General features: G+C 41.9%; 1 protein-coding gene and 3 long non-coding RNA genes across 4 annotated transcripts in view; 2 read left to right on the top strand and 2 right to left on the bottom strand.

The window, feature by feature from the left end:
* LOC311132181 (SLAM family member 8-like) overlaps positions 1 to 26020 on the bottom strand; it is a 99843-nt gene that overhangs the window by 26026 nt on the left and 47797 nt on the right. Inside the window, exon 2 of the mRNA XM_084165400.1 lies at positions 132 to 434. Within this exon, the coding sequence (XP_084021526.1) occupies positions 132 to 434 (303 nt within the window). The remainder of the gene's footprint in view (positions 1 to 131; positions 435 to 26020) is intronic.
* LOC311131672 lies at positions 15113 to 18951 on the bottom strand. The gene is made up of 3 exons (XR_014613444.1): positions 18912 to 18951; positions 17989 to 18033; positions 15113 to 15136 (listed from the first exon to the last, which is right to left on the bottom strand). It is a non-coding gene; the product is annotated as an uncharacterized lncRNA (long non-coding RNA).
* LOC311132686 lies at positions 20507 to 21623 on the top strand. Its single transcript, XR_014613529.1, has 4 exons — positions 20507 to 20916; positions 21037 to 21182; positions 21291 to 21427; positions 21552 to 21623. It is a non-coding gene; the product is annotated as an uncharacterized lncRNA (long non-coding RNA).
* LOC311132271 lies at positions 22109 to 23793 on the top strand. Its single transcript, XR_014613507.1, has 4 exons — positions 22109 to 22157; positions 22249 to 22420; positions 22554 to 22681; positions 22808 to 23793. It is a non-coding gene; the product is annotated as an uncharacterized lncRNA (long non-coding RNA).

The raw sequence follows: 26020 nt of genomic DNA, 5'->3' as shown, positions 1-26020 counted from the left end.
TCAAAGCATGGTGAGTAAGGTCAGTATAAAACCAACAAATCTTCATTATAGTTTAAAGATCATCAGCCGTGGTCATGGATATAAATTAGAATGATATCAAAATAGGATGCAAAAAGGTGATAACAGCCTACCGTTGACCTTCAGAGTGATGGTCCTACCGCCAATCTGACCTTTGTCCCCTTCGCCTGTAACTAGAAAATCCCCTGAGTCTTGCAGTGGCAGTTCTCTGACCGTTAAACTAAAGTTTTTGTTGTTCATCTTTAGTCTCCCCTCAAACTGGGATCCAGGTGAATATACACCTTCTGAGTTGACTTCTACAATATCCTTTCCTCTATACTTCCACTGCAATGATTTGAAATGTCCCCTCTCTAAGCCTGCCAGCAGCTCCACGGAGTCCCCCACTGTCTTGTTGATGAACAGAGGAACACCCACACCTGAAAAACACAAATATATATGTTATTCTGACATCAATCAATGGTTGCATACTATATTACAATGATCTTTTCACTGTATAATTATTAATGTAAGTATTGTGTAGCAAGTATTGTAATTACTCATTGTTAAGTTGTAATATTTGTTACAGTGTGCCTACATGAATAATTAAACAATAATACACTGCAATGCAAAGTGTTACACAATTAATTAATAGATAATAATGGATTGGATTTATATAGTGCTTTTCCAGGTGTCATTTATACTGTAAATGGCACTACACATATTTGCACTTTCTATCTGTACGTATCTGAGTGTGTGGGTCCTATTTTACTTCATTAAAGTCCACTCCTCCCCCACATTCAGCAGAACAGGATGAGATGACAGGAAAAGAGAAGTGGGGGTGGATCTGATAACTCCTCCTCAGCTCAAGTACAAATCACACTGTGGTTACTGTGTAATTACTCACCACCAATGCATCATATACTGCATGGGCGACATTATAAATACATTATAAATACATGTCAGTCTGAAATAAGGTATTATATACCCTTACACAAAAACAGCTCTGTCATGAATTAAGACAAAATAAAGTTACAGCTCAATGAAGTGTGGTATTTAGGGCATAACTGCAGTTGTCCTAGTCCTGCAGTTTATCTTATTATGTAATAGAAAAAATCATTCCATACAGTCCCGTTTTGCCTTAATTGTAATGAGTGACATGCATTTAGCACAGGGTCTTAATTTCTTTTCCGTTCTAGAAGCACTGCAACAGCTGCTGAACCAACCACACCTTTGGCACATTCAAAACTGCAGAATCAATACATCATGATATGTTGCTGAATATAGGTATTATGTAGGTGTTATCACACAGTAATAAAGCAAACGTTTCGAGATATTCAACCAATCACTGATGACTAGGCATTCTACAGTCAACACACACCATGCAAAGACCAACAATGAATTTAGAGAAAGCTAACGGTTTTCCTAGAGTTATCATGTAAGAAAGCACATGCAATAGATCCTGTGTGAGGATGATTCTACCCTTTGGTGTCACATTAGACTAAGGAGACCGTTGAAAAGACCCTAAGCAGCCAACTGACTAAAGTCAGTAAGTGGTTATCCATTTAGGCAAGACAGAAAGTATCCTTTTTGGTTCCAAACACAAAGTGAGAAACTCTTCCAACTTCTCAGTCAAGTTTAATGGTGTAGCGGTGAAGGAAAAATGCTCTGTTACATACACCGGAATGTGAACTGGACCAACACATGACATGTGAACTTATGGCTCTGAAGGTCATTGGGTAGGTTCACTCCAGGACAAAGTTCCTGGCAAGGTAGCCAAGTTCCTGTATACAGAGAGTATGAGGACCCTGGAAACATCTCTGATACAGTGCCACTATGGCTATGCTTCTATCTCATGGTTCAGAGGCGTATCACAAAATCTGAAGGACAAACTTCAAACGACCCAAAACAAACTAATGAGAATTATACTGAAGCTCAGCCATTGGGACGCACATTGGTCCTAATCATTTCAGGGAACTGAGCTGGCTTCCAGTTGATCTGGTGGTTGTGCAGATCAAACTGTTGATGGTTTTTAAAGTGAGACATGACCTTGCCCCCAGTTACCTGTCTGGTTATTTTAATTTCAGTAGACTCTCATAGCCATCACACCAGAGTTAATGTTACCAATATCAGACTGCTGCACTGTAGGAGCATGGCTGGAAAAAGCTCTCTCCTTAAAACACTTGTGGAATGGAATGGTGTACCTAACCATATCAAATCCATCAATACACTAGGGAGTTTTAAGAGAAACCTTTTTAGGTTGGAGAGTAGGAGAAGGAGTATTCTCTGTTTATAGAAGCAGGAGAAGGGACCACCAGACATCTCTTTAAGGCGTTGTATGACTGTTTCCTCTGGCTGTATGTCCTCATCTATCACTGTCACTGATAGCTAGCAGTTGACTAACCAAAACACACAGAGAAGAAAGAGTAGAGAAAGAGCAGATACTTCCTTTTGATGAGGGCTGCTGTTCTATAAAACAATTCCTGTATGTTAGTTGAAAAAGAAGTCACATTCTATAGTTGCTCTCTGAAAATAACCCTTCACTCAGTTTGAGAGTTAGACGATGAGGTGTGGGTGTGTTTGGGGTCTGTCACTGTGTTGATCAGTCTGGTGGTGGTGGTTTTGGAGCGTGTGTTTCCTACCATTACGTCATTTAGCAGACGCTCTTATCCAGAGCAATTAGGGTTAAGTGCCTTGCTCAAGGGCACATCGACAGATTTTTCACCTAGTCGGCTCGGGGATTAGAATCAGCGACCTTTCGGTTACTGGCACAATGCTCTTAACCACTAAGCTACCTGCACACGCACACAGAGACAGAGACAGAGACAGAGACAGAGACAGAGACAGAGACAGAGACAGAGACAGAGAGAGAGAGAGAGAGAGAGAGAGAGAGAGAGAGAGAGAGAGAGAGAGAGAGAGAGAGAGAGCTGTTAGTGGCCAGGGTTCCATGTAAAACCCTCCACTGGAGGTCCCCTGACCTCTTTGGTACTGGGAGTTTGTAGAGCCCCCTCCATGTAAAACCCACCATACTCTCCGCCCCACATGCCCCCTGCCTCCTAATGTTCCTTACCTCAATGCAGAGGTTGTAGAGGGCTTTACCTCCCACCCCCACAAACTCCCCAGGCTCGGAGTGTTAAAATCTAACAAGTCCTCCAGACCCCCTTGCTAGTCCCCAGTCAGCAGCCTAAGAGACGTCAGTCCTGTTTGTTTTGCTAGGACTTCTGGGGTTTTCCATCCATCATCTCCCAGCAGTCGCAGGTCACCCAGCATAGGTAATCCCGCTGCCATCAGTCGCCTCTTCAGGGTGGCTGACTGAACCGATCTCAAAAGGATGACTGGAATGTGGAAGATAGGCTCCTCCCACACCCACAGCCCAGGCTCCACACCCCCTTCTCGTGTGGGCCTTAGTAGCTGCCAGGCCCTCAGCACCGCAGAGTAAAAATCTGAGAGTCCTGCTGTACTCAGCCCCTCCAGCCTCATGAGGAATAGCTGCCGGTCCAACCCTAATCCGCCAGCTCTCCTCAGCAGCGCGCATTATGGCTCCCTCCATCCGACATCAGTATGGTACAGCAGTCTCTGTGCCACCTTTAGTCGGAATGCAGCCACCCTGCTCTCCAGTTCCACCAGGCCCTGTCCTCCTTCATTTACGGACATATACAACACTGCCGCCCTCAGCCAGTGATGGCCCGACCAGAGGAAATCCACCAGCTTGCGTTGCAGGTCTGCGAGCACCCTGGCGGGGGGGTTGAGGACAGCCAGTTTATGCCACAGGGAAGATGCCACCAGGTTGTTGATTATCAGCACCCTCCCTCTATATGACACTTGGGACAGGAGCCACCTCCACCTGGCCAGTCTTGACACCACTGCCTGTGACAGCCCCTCCCAGTTCTTCCTGACCCACCTCTCCGAGCCCAGGTACACCCCCAATATTTTAAGCCCTTCACAACCCCACTGCAACCCCCCTGGAAGCAGAGGAGGGGCCCTATCCCCCCATGCCCCACATAACAGAGCTTTGCTCTTTCCCCAGTTTACCTTAGCTGACGAAGCTCCCTCGTACACCTTCAGACTATTCTCTAGTGCCTGCATATCCTGACCATCCCAGAAACGTCATCTGCATACGCTGACACTGCTGTGCCTATCCAGCACACTCCCTTCAGTCTCCTGCGTACCAGGCCCAAAAAAGGCTCAATGGCTAGTGTATATAACTGCCCTGATAGAGGGCATCCTTGTCTAATGCCCGCCTCACCCAGACTGGCCTACTGAGCCCCCCTCCCACCTTAATCATACATGATGCCCCAGCATACAACATCTTCACATAGGCCAAAAACCTTTCCCCAAACCCAAACACAGACATCACATTAAACAGATACTCATGGTCCACTCTATCAAAAGCCTTCTCTTGATCTAAAGAGACCAGACCAAAGTTCACATTAGAACTTCTCGACAAGTCCAACATGTCCCTGATTAAGAACAAGTTGTCCGTGATTAAGCGTCCTGGTATGCAATATGTCTGGTCCTTGTGTACTATAGAGTCCAGATGGGACTTTATTCTGTTAGCGAGGACCTTGGCAAATATCTTGTATTCCGCACAGAGCAATGCCACAGGTCTCCAGTTCACACAAGTCCCCTTTTTTGGGCAGGAGAGTCAGAGCCGCCCGCCGGCAGCTCATCGGCAACTCTCCTACCCCGACGCATTCACGCAACACGCAAAAGAAGTCCAGTCCAATTATTCCCCAGAATTTTTTATAAAACTCCACTGGGAGTCCATCGAAAGCCGTAGACAATGCATACCCTTGGCTTCACCGCTCTGTCTTTCCAAACCAAAGAAGGAGGAGCTGGGAGCATCCATCTCCTTGAGCATGGAGAACCTAGCTCTTACAAGTGCTCCCATTGCTTTAACCTGGAAAAAACTGCCCAGGTCCCTATGTAGTTCAGCTAGATTAGCCTGGAGGCCTACATTGCCTTGCCCCACCAGCTCTACCTCCATCTCACTAATACTACGTTCGAGTTCGCCCAATACTCTCCTAGCCTCTGAGGATGACAGAGCTGTATACTGTTGGCAGAAAAGCCGAATTTGGACTTTTCCCACATCCCACCATTGACTCAGAGACTCGTACTCCTCTCTTCGCTGCCCCCACCTTTCCCAAAAAGTCTGGAAACCTGAGCAAAAAGTGGCATCTTGTAAGAGCTTTACATTACACTTCCAATAGGATGCCTGCCGAGGCCCTGGTGAAATAGACAGCCGAGCCATGGTTATGTGATGATCCGAAAAACCCACCGGGAGAATGGTAGCGCCCAACAGCCTATTGCTCTGATTCCTGGACATGTACAATCGATCAAGCCGGGCTTCACTCACCCTAGCCCCAAAGACCTTCACCCAGGTATATTGTCTTGTGTTGGGATGTCTAGTTCTCCAAACATCAACTAGGTCAAATTGATTAATAATGTCCCTTAACACCCCCACTGAGCCTGAATGAGGCTCCTCCCCATTTCCATCTTTCGTAAAATCCATCGTACAGTTCCAGTCCCCGCCGACCACCAGCGTCTCCTCAGGTGCTACCTGTGAGAGTTCCTTTCTAAGACACCCAAATAGAAGCCCCCTCTCTCTCCCTGTGTTGGGCGCATAGACATTTATAAAGACAAAACCCCTGTTGTTAATTTCTGCCTTTACTACAAGCAGTCTACCTGTACACACCTCTTTTGAGGAGCACATTTTTACAGACAGACCCGGTACAAAAAGGACTGCCACCCCTGCACTAACATTTGTCCCATGGCTCAGCACACTTGCCCCTTTCCACCAGAGCCTCAAATCAACTTCATTCACCACATCGCTATGCGTCTCCTGCAGAAACAACACTTGTACTTTTTTTTGTTTTACATATTCACCCAACACACTCCTCTTTCCCGCATCTCTGGCGCCATTAATATTAAGCGAGCCTACCCAAAGAGTCTTCACAAGAAGTGGGAGAAAAGCCAGCAAAGAAAGCTCAAAAAGCTCCAGTGCCAGAAAGAAAACGTTTATCTAAACAGTGTCTGAAGGTAGACCTTTACGCACAGTTGTGACCCACTTCCTTAACCTAAACCGTTTCCTGGGTGAGAGGACACCATGCCCCTCATTTTTCATTGCATGTTGCACTGATCTTACAAACTTTCCCGGATCGCAAAAAAAAGCCTCAAGATTAACTTCTTCCCCTCTTAGTCTCCTTCAGGAACCTTGACTGGTCCGTCACCGTGTACTTTGACCCCTCTGACTGACTGGCTGTCAGCTCTGGACCCATTGAGGAGGAGTCTGACTCACCTTCCTCCTCCTCCTCCTCATCTCCATCTCCCAACCTGACCACCTGTCCTTCCTCTCTAGTCAGGGCCTCCCCCCCAGCACCAGGCAACCTGACCACCTGCCCTTCCTCTCTAGTCGGGGCCTCCCCCCCAGCACCAGGCAAAGGTTCCTTGGTGCCTTTCATCACACCAGCCTCTGCCCTCCCACCTCCTTTCTTCTCCCCCTTTTTCCTCTTCCGCTTGACACCCTCCTCCACTCCTCCTAGTCGCTTACCCTTCCCCACTACACTCTCCTCATCCACTAACATGACCTGACTAGACCCAGACTCATCTACACCACCATCTATAGCCTGACTAGACCCAGCCTAATCTACACCACCATCCATAACCTGACTAGGCCCAGCCTCATCTACACCACCATCCATAACACGACTAGACGCAGCCTCATCTACACCACACTCCATAACATGACTAGACCCAGCCTCAGCTACACCACCTTCCATCACACGACTAGACCCAGCCTCATCTACACCACCATCTATAGCATGACTAGACCCAGTCTCATCTACACCACCATCTATAGCATGACTAGGCCCAGCCTCTGCTGCCTGTGTCTCATGGCCCCCTGCACGTTGACCTCGATTTCCCCCACTGGTGCTTGAACCCTCACCTTGTCTACGGCCTTTATGTGGGCACGCAAAGCTCTTATGCCCCAAATCCCCACACTCAAAACACCGTAGACTATCTGTGCTGGCAAAACCTGCGTAGAGCCCATCCCCATGCCTCACTTTAAAGTGCACATTTAACTGTTGCTCATTGTTGTTCAGAAACATGAACACTTGCCTCCGGAATGAAACAATGTGCTTGACGGCATCTGCCTGAAAACCTGCCGACAGTAGACGAAAACCACTAGCAAACTTACCAAAACGACTCAACTCCTTCCTGATTTGATCATCCATAATAAACGGAGGCACATTTGCAACTACCACCCTGGTCGAAGGGGTAGAAAGAGGAGAAATTGGCACCAACACATCCTTTACAAATATTCCGCTTGAAATGAGCCTACCCACCAAATTTGCTCTTTTCATGAACACAACCACAGCTTTGTTCATTCTGGACGCGGAATGTATAAATTCAGCTCCTACCTGTTCGCCGACCGCGAGCAGAACCTCCACCTTAATTCCATTATCGGGAACACACCTGAATCCATGCCGTAACGACAGCGTCTCCTCCGCGCTAGGCTGCGAAGCCATCGCTCACACCTCACCGTTCAAAACCCCAGGAAACTAAACCTCTGTCCTCTTCCTCTCTAACTTTGAAAAATAAAAAACAGTCGGCACCACTAAAACAAACCCTCCACCACAGAAAAGAGAAAACAAGGAAAGAAACAACAAATTAGTTAGGACAAGCCCTCCACACCAAACACTCAAACTCCAAAAAATACCCAGCATGCACTGAGAGAGAGAGAGCGAGCGAGAGGGGGGGGGGGGTTCAGGTAACATCTTGTGGTGATGTCATTTCCAGTTTCTGTTTCTCAGGAGCAGTGACAATGACCTGGCTGCTGGCTGTCTGTCTGACCACATAGACATAAACACATAGATACAGAAACCCCCTAACTGGAACAGTGACCTTCTAGACCATGCAGGGATACTGAAAATAGTCATACACCACTAATGTAATTATTCGGCATGACCTATCTTTAGAATGAGGAGGCAATATGGGAGAACTGGTAATCATGCATACGTAGGTTACTACCTGGAATTCAACACAGTAATATAAATATTCAATATTGTTTCCTTGTAAATACCAGACCCTGGCCCATGAGTCTGACCTTTGCTTACTTGGAAGATCCCTTTGCCATCATAGACTTGCATGTCCACATTTCAATATTAAAAGGAAGTGATACACAGTACCAGTACTGACCAGCTCCTCAGAACTCCTGCAGACAGGATATCAAATCATATCAAATCAAATTGTATTTGTCACATTACATTTGACATTTTAGTCATTTAGAAGACGCTCTTATCCAGAGCGACTTACAGTTAGTGAGTGCATACATTTTCACATGCGCAAATACAACAGGTGTAGACCTTACTGTGAAATGCTTACTTACAAGCCCTTAACCAATAATGCAGTTCAAAGAATTGAGTTAAGAAAATATTTACTAAATAAACTAAAGTAAAAAATAAAGTAACACAATAAAATTATATAACAATAACGAGGCTATATACAGGGGGTACTGGTACCGAGACAATGTGAGGGGGTACAGGTTAGTCAAGATAATTTGTACATGTAGGTAGGGGTAAAGTGAACATGCATAAATAATAAACAGCGAGTAGCAACAGTGTAAAAATAAAGGGGGGGGGGGGGGGGGTCAATGTAAACAGTCCAGGTGGCCATTTGATTAATTGTTCAGCGGTCTTATGGTTTGGGGGTAGAAGCTGTTAAGGAGCCTTTTGGACCTAGACTTGGCGTTCTGGTACCGCTTGCCGTGCAGTAGCAGAGAGAACAGTCAATGACTTGGATGACTGGAGTATTTGAAAATTATTTGGGCCTTCCTCTGACACCGCCTAGTATATAGGTCCTGGATGGCAGGAAGGTTGGCCCCAGTGATGTACTGGGCCGTACGCACTACCCTCTGTAATGCCTTACGGTTAGATGCCAAGCAGTTGCCATACCAGGTGGTGATGCAACCGGTCAGGATGCTCTCGATGGTGCAGCTGTAGAACCTTTTGAGGATCTGTGGACCCCTGCCAAATCTTTTCAGTCTCCTGAGGGGGAAAAGGTGTTGTCGTGCCCTCTTCACGACTGTCCTTATGTGTTTGGACCATGATAGTTTTTTGGTGATGTTGACACCAATGAACTTAAAACTCTCTACCCACTCCACTACAGCCCCGTCGATGCTAATGGGGGCCTGTTCGGCCCTCCTTTTCCTACAGTCCACGATGAGCTCCTTTGTCTTGCTCACATTGAGGGAGATGTTGTTGTCCTGGCACCACACTGCCAGGTCTCTGACCTCCTCCCAATAGGCTGTCTCATCGTTGTCTGTGATCAGGCCTACCTACCACTGTTGTGTCGTCAGCAAACTTAATGATGGTGTTGAGTCGTGCTTGGCCACGCAGTCGTGGGTGAACAAGGAGTACAGGAGAGGACTAATCATTTAGGAAGGTTACCTTCGCTTTCTTGGGCACAGGGACTATGGTGGTCTGTTTGAATATGACATCATAAAACTGAGAAGGCACACTTCCCCAAAAAGTCATTCTGAAAATCTCAATGGGTCTTCCACTGATGGGGTACGGCATTTTTACTTTAACTCACACATTTAGGAGCCTAAGATCTATATTAGGCTGAAAGGAGGTTTGACCAAAGCAGGTTATATGGAAAAGTTGATGATGATGATGACAATATCCATTTACTGTAAGAAAGCACTCATGCCATCTGGTGGATAAAAAATGGTTTATTAAAAAGCACAATGCAAAGATATTGTAAAAGTACAGGTCATTAGAAGAAAATGTGAATAATACCTATAATATTTTGGAAATTCATATACAAATATGTTATTGTATCATCTGAATGACAGATATAATATATTAAAGATAATACATTTTAACACATTTACAACAAAACAATAATACTCAATACACAACACAAGGCAGATAATTCCTGTAGCTGCAGATAAGATCCGTTCTCATTACACCTTATATTTTTTATAAAGCTGTAACAGTAATACACAATTAAACCATGCTTAAGTAAAATATATCTGTTGGTAAATAAAATACAAAAAAAAATCCTTAAAGTACAAGGTGTTATTGTGTGTGTGTGTGTGTCTGTTTGCTTGCGTGCGTTGAGCGTGCATAATCCATGTTCCCGCATATCCTTCCGCTCCTCCTCTGATGGTGTGTCCCTCCATCCCTCCATCCATCCCTCCATCCCTCCATCCCTCCATCTCTCCATCCCTCCATCCCTCCATCACTCCATCCTTCCATCACTCCATCCTTCCATCCCTCCATCCCTCCATCCCTCCATCCCTCCATCCCTCCATCACTCCATCACTCCATCCTTCCATCCCTCCATCCATCCCTCCATCCCTCCATCCCTCCATCCCTCCATCCCTCCATCCTTCCATCACTCCATCCTTCCATCCCTCCATCCCTCCATCCCTCCATCACTCCATCACTCCATCCTTCCATCCCTCCATCCATCCCTCCATCCCTCCATCCCTCCATCCCTCCATCACTCCATCCTTCCATCCCTCCATCCATCCATCCCTCCATCCCTCCATCCCTCCATCCCTCCATGACTCCATCCTTCCATCCCTCCATCCCTCCATCCCTCCATCCCTCCATCCCTCCATCCCTCCATCCCTCCATCCTTCCACCCATCCATCACTCCATCCTTCCATCCGTCCATCCCTGCCCCCCTCAAGGTCCTGCAACATATCACCACACAAAGTTGTTGAGGACATGCAGTCAAACAAACTCTTAAGAATCATACAAAAATACATACTTTAAATACATACATTATACTTCAGAGAAATAGTTCCATATTAGTATCATATTAAGTATCATTAGCATATGGCTATTAGTCTTACCTGGGGCTGTGACTGGCTTCACTTGAGAATAGACCGAATATGCCTCAGGTGGTGTTTCTGTTTCTGTAAGGGGTGAGGATAAAACATCAGAATAATAGAACAGTTATATACAGAATATAATACAGCTAGTCAATAAGGGGTCAAAGAGTTGTGAGGTTATGATAGGGGGAATATGGAAGGAAAGATTTCTAGTCTTACCTTTCTTCTTCTTGGCTTTGGCCTTCTGTTTAAGGTCAACCTCAGCATAGGTCACATCAACATGTCCAGTTGCTGCTGAAAATGGAAATATCCAGTCAACAAATTAAGGAAATAGCTTATTGCATATTCTGCATCTTCATTGAAATTCCAAAATTGTACATTTAGATTTCACTGACTGCCGACCTGTAGAATTGGTCTTACCTGTGGCCTTCCCTGTCTTGACCTCAGAATAGACTGGATTTTCTTTTGGATCAGCTGGCTTTTCTAAGGAGGAGGAGGAGGAGGAAGAGGAGGAGGAGGAGAGAATTTGTAAGTTTGTATCAAATCTGATGAGTAAAAAACACTGCTACATTTTGTATTAATTTATGTGACAGTTGAGAATTACTTTTCTTTTTCTTGTCCAACTTTTTGAGTTGCATCTGGGCGTACATCACATAACTTGGTCCAGCAGTAGCAGCAGCAGCATCTGAAACATACAGGTAATACACTAATATCTCTACTTAGTCTTAGTATGCTAGTCATATTAAACATATGAAGAACAACTGCAACAACAACTCTATACTGTATTCATGCTAAACTTAACATACAGTAACAGTACCATTGTCATTATTGTCTGAGGGAGTGATTGTATCGTAGATGTTAGCGCCACCTGTTGGTCAAAGAAGAGAGAGAAAGATTAATTGGTTGGTTATCCCTCAGATTGCCTAGGGACATAGAGCACAGTAACATGTTGCACACAAAGTGGATGGTGAAAAGTCAGTGGATGAAGTTACAGAGAGAGGAGAGTGATAGTGATCTGGGCTGAGAGACTGACCATGCTGCAGACGTGTATACCCAGCATCAGGAGCCTGGCCCTGGGTAGATCCTTGGTCCTGTTGGGGGTCCAGGTTGGTGCTGTGTGGCTGGGGGGGCCTACATGGAGAGAGATACTCATGAAACACACAGATGATATTTTACTGTATGAAAAGGAACGTAGTTGAAAGACAGGTGTACTCACGAGAATATCCTGTTACAACAGGAACCTGTAATGAAAAATGCATATTATTATATCAGGACATTACTCTTTTGAACTTTTGTAATTATACTTTTTTTTCTTAAACAAGTTAAATGAGAATTGATAAAAGTCTCACCTTTGGCGTTTTTATATCGACACAGCAGTACCAGGAGAATGGCCATTAGAACACCAGCAACAACCAGGCCCACAACCACTACTACTAGGACTGATGTAGAGGGTCCAGGAGTTATGCCTGGAGAGAAAACAGCAAATCAGCATCAGACTCTAAAGTAGTGGACAAAGTGAAACATTTCTGTAGATACATTATATATTTGACATCTAACTTGAGATCAGATGACCAGCTTAAGCTTGCAACTCCAAACCTACAGAATGAATGGTCAGACTCAGCAGCTCTACTGATGGTGAAGGTGGCTCCTGTTGTAGTGTGTCTGCCAGTCAAGGTCACTACTTTCTTAGTGTTGTCTTTGTACCATGTATAGCTCCAGGCATTGTCAGACCCCACTGAACACGTCAGAGTTACTGTCTCTCCAGTGTACACTGGGTTTGGATTTACGTCATACCGCTCAGGAAGTGCAAATCAATCCCAGAATAACAGCAAAGGACCTTGTGAAGATGCTGGAAGAAACAGGTACAAAAGTTTCTATATCCACAGTAAAACAAGTCCTATTTCGACATAACCCGAAAAGCCGCTCAGCAAGGAAGAAGCCACTGCTCCTAAACCGCCATAAAAATGCCAGACTACGGTTTGCAACTGCACATAGGGACAAAGATCATACTTTTTGGAGAAATGTCCTCAGGTCTGATGAAACAAAAATAGAACTGTTTGGCCATAATGACCATTGTTATGTTTGGAGGAAAAACGGGGCTCTTGCAAGCTGAAGAACACCATCCCAACCTTGAAACACGGGGGTGGCAGCATCATGCTGTGGGGGTGCTTTGCTGCAGGAGGGACTGGTGCACTTCACAAAATGGATGGCATCATGAGGAAGGAAAAATATGTGGATATATTGAAGCAACATCTCAAGACATCAGTCAGGAAGTTAAAGCTTGGTCGCAAATGGGTCTTCCAAATGGACAAAGACCCCAAGCATACTTCCAAAGTTGTAGCAAAATGGCTTAAGGATAACGAAGTCAAGTTTCCCACGGGGGCCAGTATGAAAATGTATGCACTCACTAACTGTAAGTCGCTCTGGATAAGAGCGTCTGCTAAATGACTCAAATGTGAATGTAAATGTATTGGAGTGGCCATCACAAAGCCCTGACCTCAATCCTATAGACAATTTGTGGGCAGAACTGAAAAAGCGTGTGCGGGCAAAGGAGGCCTGCAAACCGGACTCCGTTACGCCAACTCTGTCAGGAGGAATGGGCCAAAATTCACCCAACTTATAGTGGGAAGCTTGTGGAAGGCTACCCAAAATGTTTGACCCAAGTTAAAGAATTTAAAGGCAATGCTACCAAATACTAATTGAGTGTATGTAAACTTCTGACCCACTGGGAATGTGATGAAAGTAATAAAAGCTGAAATAAATAATTTTCTCTACTATTATTCTGACATTTCACATTCTTAAAATAAAGTGGTGATCCTAACTGACCTAAGACAGGGAATTCTTACTAGGATTAAATGTCAGGAATTGTGAAAAACTGAGTTTAAATGTATTTGGCGAAGGTGTACGTAAAGTTTCGACTTCAACTGTACATGGATCATGTCTACATGATTTACTCAATATAAATAGTGTCCATTTGTATGATAAAAAACACAAAACAAAGTAACTCACCTTTCACAGTGATAGTGACAGGATCACTGATGATTGATGATATGGATCTGGACTGGATCTCTCCCTGACACCAGTAGAGACCCTGGTCAGACTCAGCAGCTCTACTGATGGTGAAGGTGGCTCCTGTTGTAGTGTGTCTACCAGACAAGGGCAATACTTTCTTAGTTTTGTCTTTGTACCATGTATAGCTCCAGTCACTGTCAGACCCCACTGAACACGTCAGAGTTACTATCTCTCCAGTGTATGCAGGGTTTGGATTTACGGTCAGTGTAGTTGCAGGCAGAGCTAAGAAAACAGATAGCAGAATATCAAAACATCTGGATACATGCTTGGCCATTTTTAATTATTTAGCTGTCGCAGTTAAGTTTTGATAAAAGCTGATTTTAGGGGTATGTTCACTCTATTCAGTTTCAATTTACAGTGTATACTGTATATATGTAATTAGATTAACCCTCATTGGCTCAGATTTTTGAATGTCCAGATAGTGATTGAAGATAAATAATTAGCTCACCAGTGACGCTGATGTGGAGAGATGAGCTGAGATATGACTTCTGGGGCCGTCTTTTCCTTGTCCCCTCACACTGGTACTGACCAGCCTGGTCAGAGAGAAAGATGGTGGTGGTTTTACTGGTGTGACTGGAAAGCCGTTCTTTATTTATTAACCAGTGGTACGTCCAGTCTGTGTGGTCTGATATGTCACACTGCAGCTTGACTGTGTCTCCGGAGTACAGTGGTTCCTGGGTAGTGACTATCTTCACTGAGGCTGTAGGCAGAGCTGAGGAAACAGTTAAATGAAGACAAATGCAATTAGTGCACCAATCAGTTAAAAGTATGCTCTTACCCCATATTTCTTCAATTATCAAATGAAATGAGGAAGAATTAATGGAGGAATCTGAACAGCAATGGTAGGCTGACATTTTTTTAACGACAAAATAGCATCCTTAAAATGGGGCCAAATGTCAAGTGGTTATGGGCATGGAGGCACTGATGTGAATGAGAGATAAGATGACTTACCTGTCACCGTCAGTCTGACTGGATCACTCCACTTAGAAAACTTCTTATGTTCAATATGTAGACCGAGACACCTGTAGTCACCACTGTCTGACATCTGAACCTCACTGATCTCATATTCATGCTTCTTACTGAGGAAGTCCACACCATCCTTGAGCCATGTGTATTTCCAGTCAGTGACTTCTCCTCTCTTTATGTTACATCTGAGAGTAACAGACTCTCCACTGAATATCTGGGAGGATTTGGGGTGTATGGTCAGATCAGCCTTTGCCTGTCCTGCTCAAAATAAAACCAGCATGATAAAATTGCTTTACAAATGTTATTTTGAGACACTCAAAACACAACATATGTCTAGCCAAAAGCAGCTTTAAACATCACAAAGAAATATAATGAAGCATTACAGTTTTTCTCAGTCGCTTTGGTGCATTTCTTAGATCAAAAGTGCAATTCTTGATACTACTTGTACAAATTCCAAATCATCTAGTCACTTGTGCACATCATTAAAGCAATTTCTTATTCCTTTGAACAAATTGCAATTGCTTTTGTACATATTGCAATTGATAATGTACAAGTGTCAGCTTTTTTCCACATTTTCAATTGCTCATGTCATGTTGATCAACATATAGTAGATGGTTCTCTGTTGAATAGTCTTACCCCTCAAAACATCTAGGCATTAGTTTCTTGCATAAGCCATTACATGCAAAATTGTTGAACTATTTGTCATAAACTGTCAAGCATAGTTTTACACATTTCTATTAGACCTTTTGTACAAAAACGTAAATTGCTGAATCGTGCAGGTGAAATTAACCCTCACTCATGAAGGAATGTAAAGTGTTAGTTCAACCAACAATCAACCAGTTGTCTAAATTGCTCAAAGGTGCATCTCATGAAGAATCAATTGGCAAGCATATATAGACAGACCACAACACAGAGTTGCAATTTTCCAATAATGGATGGACCAGGAAACGAACAGGGTCAACAGCCAAGAGGAGGAAGAAGAGGAGCAAGGATGCGTGGTGGAAGGCAAAACAGAGGAAGAGGCAGAAGAGGACATAGGCGCATATCTGATGACATAAGGGCCACTATTGTAGACCATGTTGTCAATCATGGCCTTACAATGGCTGAGGCGGGTCGAAGGGTGCAGCCGAATATTGGGAGATCAACCGTGTCCTCAATAGTACAAACGTTTCGAAGAGAGAACAGGTATGTCCACCAATGTACAGTGCACTGTTACTGTATATAAGCAGTATACTGTATACTTCCTACAATGCTTCATATTACAGTAGTCCACTTGTATTTCACAGCATACAGAAATATACTCTATACAGATACATACTGCACCTTACATGCACCCACCTGTATGTTTTACAGTAAAATGTGTGTTCGCATAGTTTTTGTCTATGTGAAAGTGTGCGATGCATCACTGCATTTTTCCACACATAGGACTGCAAGATTACCTCAAACCGGTGGCAGAGGACGCCTTTTCACACCTCAACAGGAGGAGGCTATTTGCACCATGGTCCGAGCAAACAATGCCATGAGACTCAGGGAAATACAAAGGACCATTATAGAAGACAACGATGTCTTTGAAAACATCCATACGGTTAGCATCTCAACCATCGACAGGGTGCTGCATAGAAACCAGATGAGTATGAAACAGCTGTACCGTGTACCATTCCAAAGGAATGAGGACAGAGTTAAGGAGCTACGGTACCAGTATGTACAGGTAAAACATATATCTATGTAACTACTTTACAGCAACATTTTATAGTGTTACATAGTACAGTAAGCATAAACTGCACACATTTCCATTGCTGTGGAAGGAACATGCAATATATGTACATTTTATGTCACTCTTCCTTACCAAAACAAATTCAACTGTGTGTTCTGGGATATAGCGTATAATGGAGTTGGAATCAAGTGAACCCTCTCACAACTTTGTATACGTGGATGAGGCTGGCTTCAACCTGACCAAATGCAGAAGGCGGGGTCGGAATATCATCGGTCACAGAGCTACTGTGGATTTGCCAGGCCAACGGGGAGGAAATATCACCATGTGTGCTGCTATTTCGGAGCATGGTGTCCTAACCCATATCCCCCTTTTAGGGCCATACAACACCCAGCATCTACTCAACTTTTTAGAGACTCTCTACAGGGCTCTCATCCCTGATGATGAGAGGGGTCTGTTTAGAGAGGATTTGCCAAAGTATGTGGTCATTTGTGATAATGTGAGTTTCCATCGATCAAACATCATAAGGCAATGGTTTGTGACCCACCCGAGGATGCTCATAGAATTCCTCCCACCTTATTCACCATTCCTTAACCCAATTGAGGAGTTCTTTTCAGCATGGAGGTGGAAGGTGTACGATCGTCAGCCACACACACAGATGACCCTGCTGGCTGCAATGGATGCAGCATGTGAGGACACCACAGTAGACGCCTGCAGAGGATGGATAAGGCATTCCAAAAGATTCTTTCCACGTTGCATTGGAAGGGAAAATATCCGGTGTGATGTGGATGAGAATATGTGGGCTGACAGACAGGAACGTCTGGATGTGTAGAGACAGCACTAGAACAGTGCTGTGGGCAAAGTTGTGCCTTAGGGGTGGTTTCCTGTGTTTCTTTCTAATTTAGTTTTTTTTCCTTTGTGCCCCTTGGGTTGTCCAGTCTCTTTCAATCAATAACCCACATACAGTAATATGTAAATAGTACTGTTGAAATTGATATATGCCATAGAAGTGCAGCCTTGTGCATTTTCAATACAGTAACTGTCATCCAAACTGTAGCCTAAGTTTACATCAGGTAATACTGTCAAAGTACACAGTTCCATTGACAACATGCCTAAACATTTTGACAACCTTGTTCGTGAACAATGACTCAATGACTTATCATTCTGATGACACTGACATGATCATTGGCATGAATATTTACTTTTGAGAGATGTACTAAGGATTTTTAGTGACTGACTAGCTTTAGAAACATATCTATTGTATATTGCAGTTTGTACAAATTGTTCTGAGAAATGCACTTATTATTTTGCACATGTTAGGGATGATGTGAAAAATGCACCAAAGCGACTGAGAAAAACTGTAAGAGATGAAGGCTTGATCAAGTGTACAAATATCTACCATCATCATCTTCAGAGTGTCCAGAGTAGATGTGTGTACTCAGCACTACAACAAAGAAAGTCACATTGCTCCAATATTAGTTTTGAAATAAATAACAACATTCCATATTCATGTTACTGTTTACCAAATCCATCCTGCGCTTTATTTTAAAGATGCAATCTGCGTTTTCTACATAGATTTCTACACTACTAAATGAATCACAGCAATTCAAGTCTTATTCCATCATAACCCAAAATATATGTTTATTTTATGACAATTATTGTAAACAATGTAGATGAATGAATTTCCTTAGCCCCTTCCCTCAGCCGTATACCACAACAAGTGACAGGTTGGCCATTTTAAGGTAGTTTGAATTACAGACTGCAGCTATAAATGGCCACTGACTTCCCATGTTCTGCACACAGTGAGAGTACAGAGACCAAAAACACCAAAACACCACTCATTCATCTCTTAACACAGTTTACTATAACTGTAGCGAAGGAACCCACAACCATTTACAATAAACACAACTTGATACTACAACACATCCAACAAATATTGCATTTTGTATTCATTGTCATTGACAGCACATTTTGCATCCACTGAGTTAACACCACTCTTTAGTTCCTGAGGTATGACCTGGCTAAATGCACACCACCACACTAACCATGTCTGCATGGCATCATCTCTATAAGCTCAGGTTCTCACAGAGATGCAACATCAATGTAGTATGGTCACAGTCTTACTCCATATCTACACCATATTTTGCTGCAATGTCCTTTAAGTGCCATTTACTAATGTTTTCTCAATAAGGGATACAAAAAAACAAAGATAAAGCTTGAAACTGTCTTCATTTCCATTAATGTCTTATTCCTTTTTACCTTAAGGGCTTAGTAAATCAGGTAATTAGTGTTCATACACACACACACTAACTCAGTACTTACCTAGTAGCAAACAGAGCAAGGTGCTCTCCATTCTGTCCCCACAGACAAGTGACTTTCTCTAGAACTATTGTCCTTCTGACAAACCCCTCTACTTCCTCTATGATGACAGTCTGCTTAGATCACACCTCTTCACAGTCACACAGAAACACTGAGAGAGAAAGATTCAAGAGGAATGTAAAAAGTCTGAGAAAAAAGAGTAGCGGTTTATAGTCTATTCATATTATATTAGATAGATAGACAGATAGATAGATAGATAGATAGATAGATAGATAGATAGATAGATAGATACACAGTAAAAAATGGGGTGTTAATATTTCAGAGTAAAGTTATTTTAACCCAGATAGAGTATTTTCAACATTTTTGAGAGTAAAGTTGCTCTATCAGTGGAGTTAAAAGTGAGTGTAAAAATCTGCAGATACGCAGTGACAATTTCAACTCTACAGCAGTGATGAATACCCGCCACTCTGCTTTGCTGAAGTTTGGCACGTACGTTGGTGGAGGAAGATTGCGAAGGAGTAGCTAGGCCACAGATATTGCTAGGTAAGTTACATCCCCGTTTTTTCAACACCAAACCGGTATTTTTTAACTTTACATAATTTTAGAGTTGTGCTGATGTCAAGGTCATATTTTAAGTTACGAGTTCCATGCGGCGGTCCGCCTTGCAGTGACCTCGTCATCAGCCAGCTAAATTAGCTTGTAAGTTCAGATGGTTGACAGTAATAACTGTTATATGATATACCCATGGAATATGTTTGATATTTTTGTGAATGGCTTGCTGTTTCATATGGCTAAAAATAGGTAACGTTAACTTAGCTAATCAGTTCGTTTGAAGGACACCACCGTTTGGCATGAGCGCAGATTGTGCTTGTCATGCGGTTAGCTAGCTTGCAATCAGTATCGGTAACTGTCTTTCTTTGTGTTGCAATATTTTCACGAATGAAGTTTGTCAGAATGGTAAATACGTAAAATAACGTTCCCTAACAACAAAACATTTATACAGATAGTATTGTTAGCTAACGTTATTGTATAGCTTCCCAGGCTTCCTTACACTAACGTTAACTGTTTTTTATAAAGCTATATATAACGGTAATGTTAGCATGCTTCTGATAGTTAGCCAGCTAATGTTGGTGTTATAAAACGATAACTTAGATCACTGATTTGCATGACGGGTTTGTTTAACATTGCTTAACCATTTTAATGGTTAGCTACTGTTCGAACTAAAATGGCTAATGAGCTAGCTAACTTTGACACATAGCTAGTTATTTGGTAGCTAATGGGACAATGTGCCTCTAAACTTGAACTAGCCTACACCCATTTGCTGCAGAAAATGGCAGCTTAACGTTATATTCAACCAGCACAACTTTGTCTACTTCAGCCTTTGTAATTGCAGTGTAACGTCTAAGTAATGCATAGTGCATTGCGTAGCTAGTACTACTGAGATAAATGGATAGTTAGCTAACGCTTAGTTGAACCAGCACTAAATGATGATTTTGAATATATATTTTCTTTGTTAACAGAGGCAAAATGCTGTTGCGTGTTCAGCTCGGGGAAGAGCAGAAATACATCAAGCTGTCTGAGCTGACATTCAATGCTTTCTTGAAAGAAGGTAGGTATAATAGGTTAAAGCAATACATATCACCCTAATGACAAAATAATACAGCATTAAGCTATTATCTTATGATATCTATTTAGGTCTATAGTCATTTCTGCTGTGCTTTATATTTTCAGTAACATAAAATCAGGTGCAGATCCTTGTCTTTCATCATTTTGTGAACACATGAGGCAACCTTAAGTATGAACTTGGATTCTTGTGAGAAGGGAATGCATGTTTTTCTTTTTTTTCTTCTTTTTTTAACAGTGTGTCTAAAATTCAACATACCAGAAAGCAGAAAGCCAGACATTAAGGTGTATGACCAGTCTGACACAGAAGTTGACTCAGATGTTTTTGAAGAATTAGTAAAGGAGTCACCTGGAACTTTCAGAATCATGCTGGGCAATGGACTTGGTATTCATTCATTCAATTAGTTTTTTAGTTTAAAGGCCAGAATGAGAACCTTTATTGTCTTAAAAATAACAGTTTATTGTAATATGTTTCTATGTTTTGCACAAATTTCATAATGAACAGATACCTCTCATTCATCATCATGCTCGGGTACATCTGATGACACCATCATTCTGAATTTCACTGTGTGTGACGATGTTGAAGAAGTAGCGGCTGGCGAAGGAAGCCAGCCTAAAAGGCCATGCCACATAAACTATGAGGCAAAAGCAGTAAGTGGTGAACATTGCTGTTAAGTCCAATCTGAATGTTGTTTCATCATGTGACAGCATTACATATTGTTTTACAATTACGGAAAGCACATTTCTTTCCACCTATAGCTGATTGAAAAAATCCTAACATCAAAGCCTGGTGGTGAACGCATTATGCAAGAGTATGGAAAAACCAAATCTCTGACAGATGCCACCAGAAGACAGATGATCAACATACTTGCTGCTGAGATGACAGAAACACATGGGTAAGCATTAAGCATATAGATGGGCTGTAAAGAAACATTGTTATTATTTTCCGGTTATTAATTATGTAAAATGTGTTGTGCAATATCAATTCAGTGTGATGTTAACTTTGAATTCATATGCTAGGACATCCCCCCCCCAAAAGTGTCAGAGTGATGTATGCACAGGGGATAGTAGCTTTGTTTCCCTATCTAGAAGACCCATACTCACAACATGGATGTGTAAGTAAATGGGTTATTGCAACATTATGCACATATTCACTCTATGAAATGGGAATAGTACTCCTTTATAATTTATTTATAATAATATAGGATCATTACTACGATCCGGAGAGTGGTTCCGGATACCTTGCATGGCGATTGAAGACCATAAGAAAAACAGCAGAGGAAAGAGGTGCCTCAGTCAGCAAATCTCCTAAAGGTATGTTTTCTGATCAGTGACATGTAATTATAATGGTGACCTGTGAATTGTACAGAAAGGATTTCTTAACACTGTATTTTGTCTTAAGTTGGTGGGCCAGGCCGTGATCGTCAGCCCTTCACCTATGACAGAGAGCCATCTGATGAGGATGTGGAAGCAGCTATTGCTGTTTTGAGACACTCTGCTGATGAAAACACTGTCCGTGAGAAGATGAAAATGACCTTCATATATCGGCAAGCAATGGTCAACGATGAAGCCAAATCATCAGATGTCTTCTCGGTCTTCCCAAGATTTCTGGACACACCAGGACTGGTATGACAACTTAATTCACTGCATCACCAAAAATATCCAATGAAGAATAAGGTAACACTCATTATTTCTGTCTTTGTGTGTTACATTGCAGATAGAACAAGATTTCAGACTTCTGTTTGGTGAGGCCACAGCCAACAAATTCTTGGAGAAGTGGCCAACCACTTTCAAAGCAAAAGTAATAAAGGAAAGCCATGGACTTGTATCCACCACAGAACTCTTGGATTTGATGCGCAATGCTGAGTCAGCTGCTGAAGTTGAGAATGGTATGAATGAACTGTTTTACTTTTTATGTGGATAATGTAGGTGTGCATTATATGTCCATAATGGTGCAAGTTGTGAATAAGAATGTTATGCTACGGCACAATGTTAACCAGGTTTTTATTTACTTATTTGTAGGCTGGGACAGTGACATGTCTGCCATCTTGCTGCTGCTACATTTGCTACCACCATCTGCACAAGGTAGAAAGAGGCCGGGAAAGATGTCTGCATATCAAGCTGTAGATCAGCTCATCAGATTTCAAAAGGTATGCTTAACAGTTGTTTAAAATATATATTCCATCATCTCAATCTTGTGCACAGTTTGAGGTGATCTTATCTATTGTCAGAGGTTAGTCACCAAAACAATTCTGTTGAATGTGTTTTTTTTGTAGGTTGGAACCAGTGTGCAGCAGCATCTTGACAACATCACCCAAAGCAGTCAGCCCTACCTTCTCGCCCAGGGATCCACACAGAGCAGCATTCACTCCTACTTCATTGTGGTTGACAAGCATGCTCTTCCATGCAAGGCAACAGGTTCAGTAGGAGCTTTTGACGAAGTCTTTAAAGCCCATTACGTATTTGGTACGTCATACAGTTCTTCCTTGAGCAGCTTTTTCACTTTTGTGCAAACAACCATCTATAACATCGACATGGGGGAAACAAAGGAGACTCCTAGAGTTGCTGAGTTGCGAGCAAGAATGGTGCGTTAGTTGAGATAAAACTATGAAGTGTTTTCTTTGCAAAAGTGACCATGGAAGTCCAAACAACCTTGTTAAGCACCTTAAGATAATTCATGGGCTATGTACAGGCAGGACTCTTTTTCTGAAATGTGGTCAAGAAGGATGCTCATGTTCTTTTGGTAGCTTTTCTGGTTTTAGAAAACATCTTAACAAGTGCCACGGAGAAAGTTTAGTAGATTCTATAGAAGATGATCTTTCAGACCCTCAAAGTACCATCAACACCAGTAATATTTCTCATGTTGAAGTGTCGACTGAATGTTTAGAGGCTGAGTCAGAGTTATCTTCGCCATACATTGTAAATAGTTGTGCAGCTGTTATTTCTGATCTAAAGGCAGCAGGTGTTGGTCAAAGTACAGTAAATACTGTAGTGATTTCCATGGAAGAGATTGTTCAAGATATTCATCAGCATGCTAAAGAAACAGTGATAAAGCATGTATTTAGTAATGAAAGAGAAACAGAAATGTGCAAGAAAGTTGAGGCGTGTTTTGAGGGGTTAGAGAATCCTTTCACAGTTCTAAATTCGGAATACAAGCGATCAAAATTTATGACTGCCAAGTGGGAAATAGTAGAACCAGTTGAATGTGTGATTGGTTCAAGATTTGACACAAGACGAAATAAAAAGACTGGAACATATGATCAGGTAGTTGTTCAAGATAAATTCATGTATATTCCAATTTTATCTACACTGCAGTCAATATTTAAAAGTCAGTATTTTGCAGAAATGTTGCAAAGCTCAGCTACCAGCAACTCTAGACTGAGAGATATTTGTGATGGATCTTTTTTTAAAAGTCACCCCCTGTTCTCAACTGAGAAGCAGACAATACAGGTCCATATGATGATTTTGAGGTCGCCAACCCATTGGGTTCCAAGCGAGGTATTCATAAATTGGGTGGAGTATATTTTACTTTAAGAAACTTCTCTCCAAAATGGAATTCTTTTTTGGCTAACATACACCTGTGCGCCTTATTTCATACTCAAGATGTTAAACGATATGGTTTTAGTGAAATTTTTGCTCCCATTGTTCGAGACATTAAAGTGTTAGAGAGCGATGGTATTGAGATTCCATTATACAGTGGTTATGTACGTGGCACTGTAGTACAGGTAACAGGTGATAATTTGGGTTTGCATAGTTTGTTTGGTCTGGTGGAGTCTTTCAGTGCAAGGTACTGTTGCAGGTTCTGTTTATCAGAAAAGGAGGACTTTCAAACAGAATTCTCTGAAGATTCTTCAAAAATAGTTTTACGCACCAAAGATATGCATACTGCTCACTGTCAAGAAATGGCTTGTAATCCATCCCTTCCGTATGTTTTTGGTGTGAAAAGGTCATGCATATTAAATTCATTGAGGTATTTTCACACAACTGAGAACTTCTCAGTTGATGTGATGCATGATGTGTTAGAAGGGGTTGGCCAGTACGAATTGAAGTTATTATTTCTGTATTTGAATGAAAAACATGTTACATCAGGAGAAATACATTCAAGAATACAAAGTTTTGATTATGGTTTCACAGAGAGAAATAACAGGCCTGTGACTGTTAATTTAAGTGAAGTATCTAATGATCTGGGACTGAATGCAATTCAGTCCTGGTGCTTACTTAGGAATGTTCCTCTTATCTTTGGAGATTTGGTAACTTCTACTGACCAACACTGGGGCCTGCTTCTTTTATTATTGCAAATAATTAACATTATATTCTCGCCCATGTTATCTCAAGGTCTATGTGTATATTTAAAACATTTGATTGTTGATCACCATACACTGTTTAAGAAGTTGTATCCTCAGAAAAAACTTTTACCAAAGCACCATTTTCTTATCCACTATCCCCGCTGCATCCAGAAAATAGGGCCTGTACTTCATAGTTGGTGTATGAGGTATGAAGGCAAACATAATTTTTTCAAAAAACAGCTTAAATCGTTTAAAAATATTACCAAAACGCTGGCAAAAAAGCATCAGAATCATATGGCATATAGTTGGCGAAGATCAACAACTTTTAGTCGGTTAGATATTGGTCCAGGAAAAATGGTGGCTTTAAATATGGTAAAAGGAGGTTCTGAAATTGCTTTGGCAATGCAAGTGCCCAGTAGCATTCAGGTTATGAAGGTTAATTGGGCTAAACATAATGGGTATGTTTATCGCCCACACTTGGTTATCTGTGGCGAAGTTGACTCTGAAGTGCCCTTGTTTTATCAGATTGAGTCAGTTCTGATAATGTGTGAAAAACTGTTACTACTCACAGTGCCTTTAGTTACAGTAACTTTTCAAGAACATTTCCATGCATATGAGGTGATCAGATCAAAGCATGATTTAGTTTTTTTTCATGTCGACAACCTGCACTACCCTAGACCTTTTGACATACAAAGGTCATATGGAGGAAATGACACAGCTCTCCTTGTTGTGCCATATTGCTTTCTCTGGTGAACATTTTTATGATGTTATACTTCTGTCATAGACAAGGCAATGGGTGTACAATGTAAATTCACGGACATTGAAATTATACTTTTTTTTTTCAATAAATGTGGGTGCTCTCATCTTGTATTATTGTGCTTTGTTTTATTTGATAGTATTGATATTTCTATAATTCAGTAACACTACATCATATGATTTAAATAAAAAAAAAAAAAACACTGTAGAGAAATGAAAAGTAAATATCATTACACTTTAAAGTGTCATTTTTTAAAGTAAAATTGTAGTTGACTTAACTCTACAGTGTAATCATATTACTCTCAACAGTGTGATTAAACTACAGTGTTAAATATTTTGACACATTTCATTGTTATTTTTTACACAATATGGAGTAGAATTAACTCTAAAAGTTTTACACTGACCAAAGAGTACATTTTACACTGATTTTGAGTGGGACCAAATGTT

This window comes from Coregonus lavaretus (assembly GCF_964263955.1).
Source record: "Coregonus lavaretus genome assembly, chromosome: 7".
Taxonomy (NCBI): Eukaryota; Metazoa; Chordata; class Actinopteri; order Salmoniformes; family Salmonidae; genus Coregonus; species Coregonus lavaretus.
Note: the sequence above shows the minus strand (reverse complement) of the source record. Positions and strands in the feature narration are given on the sequence as shown.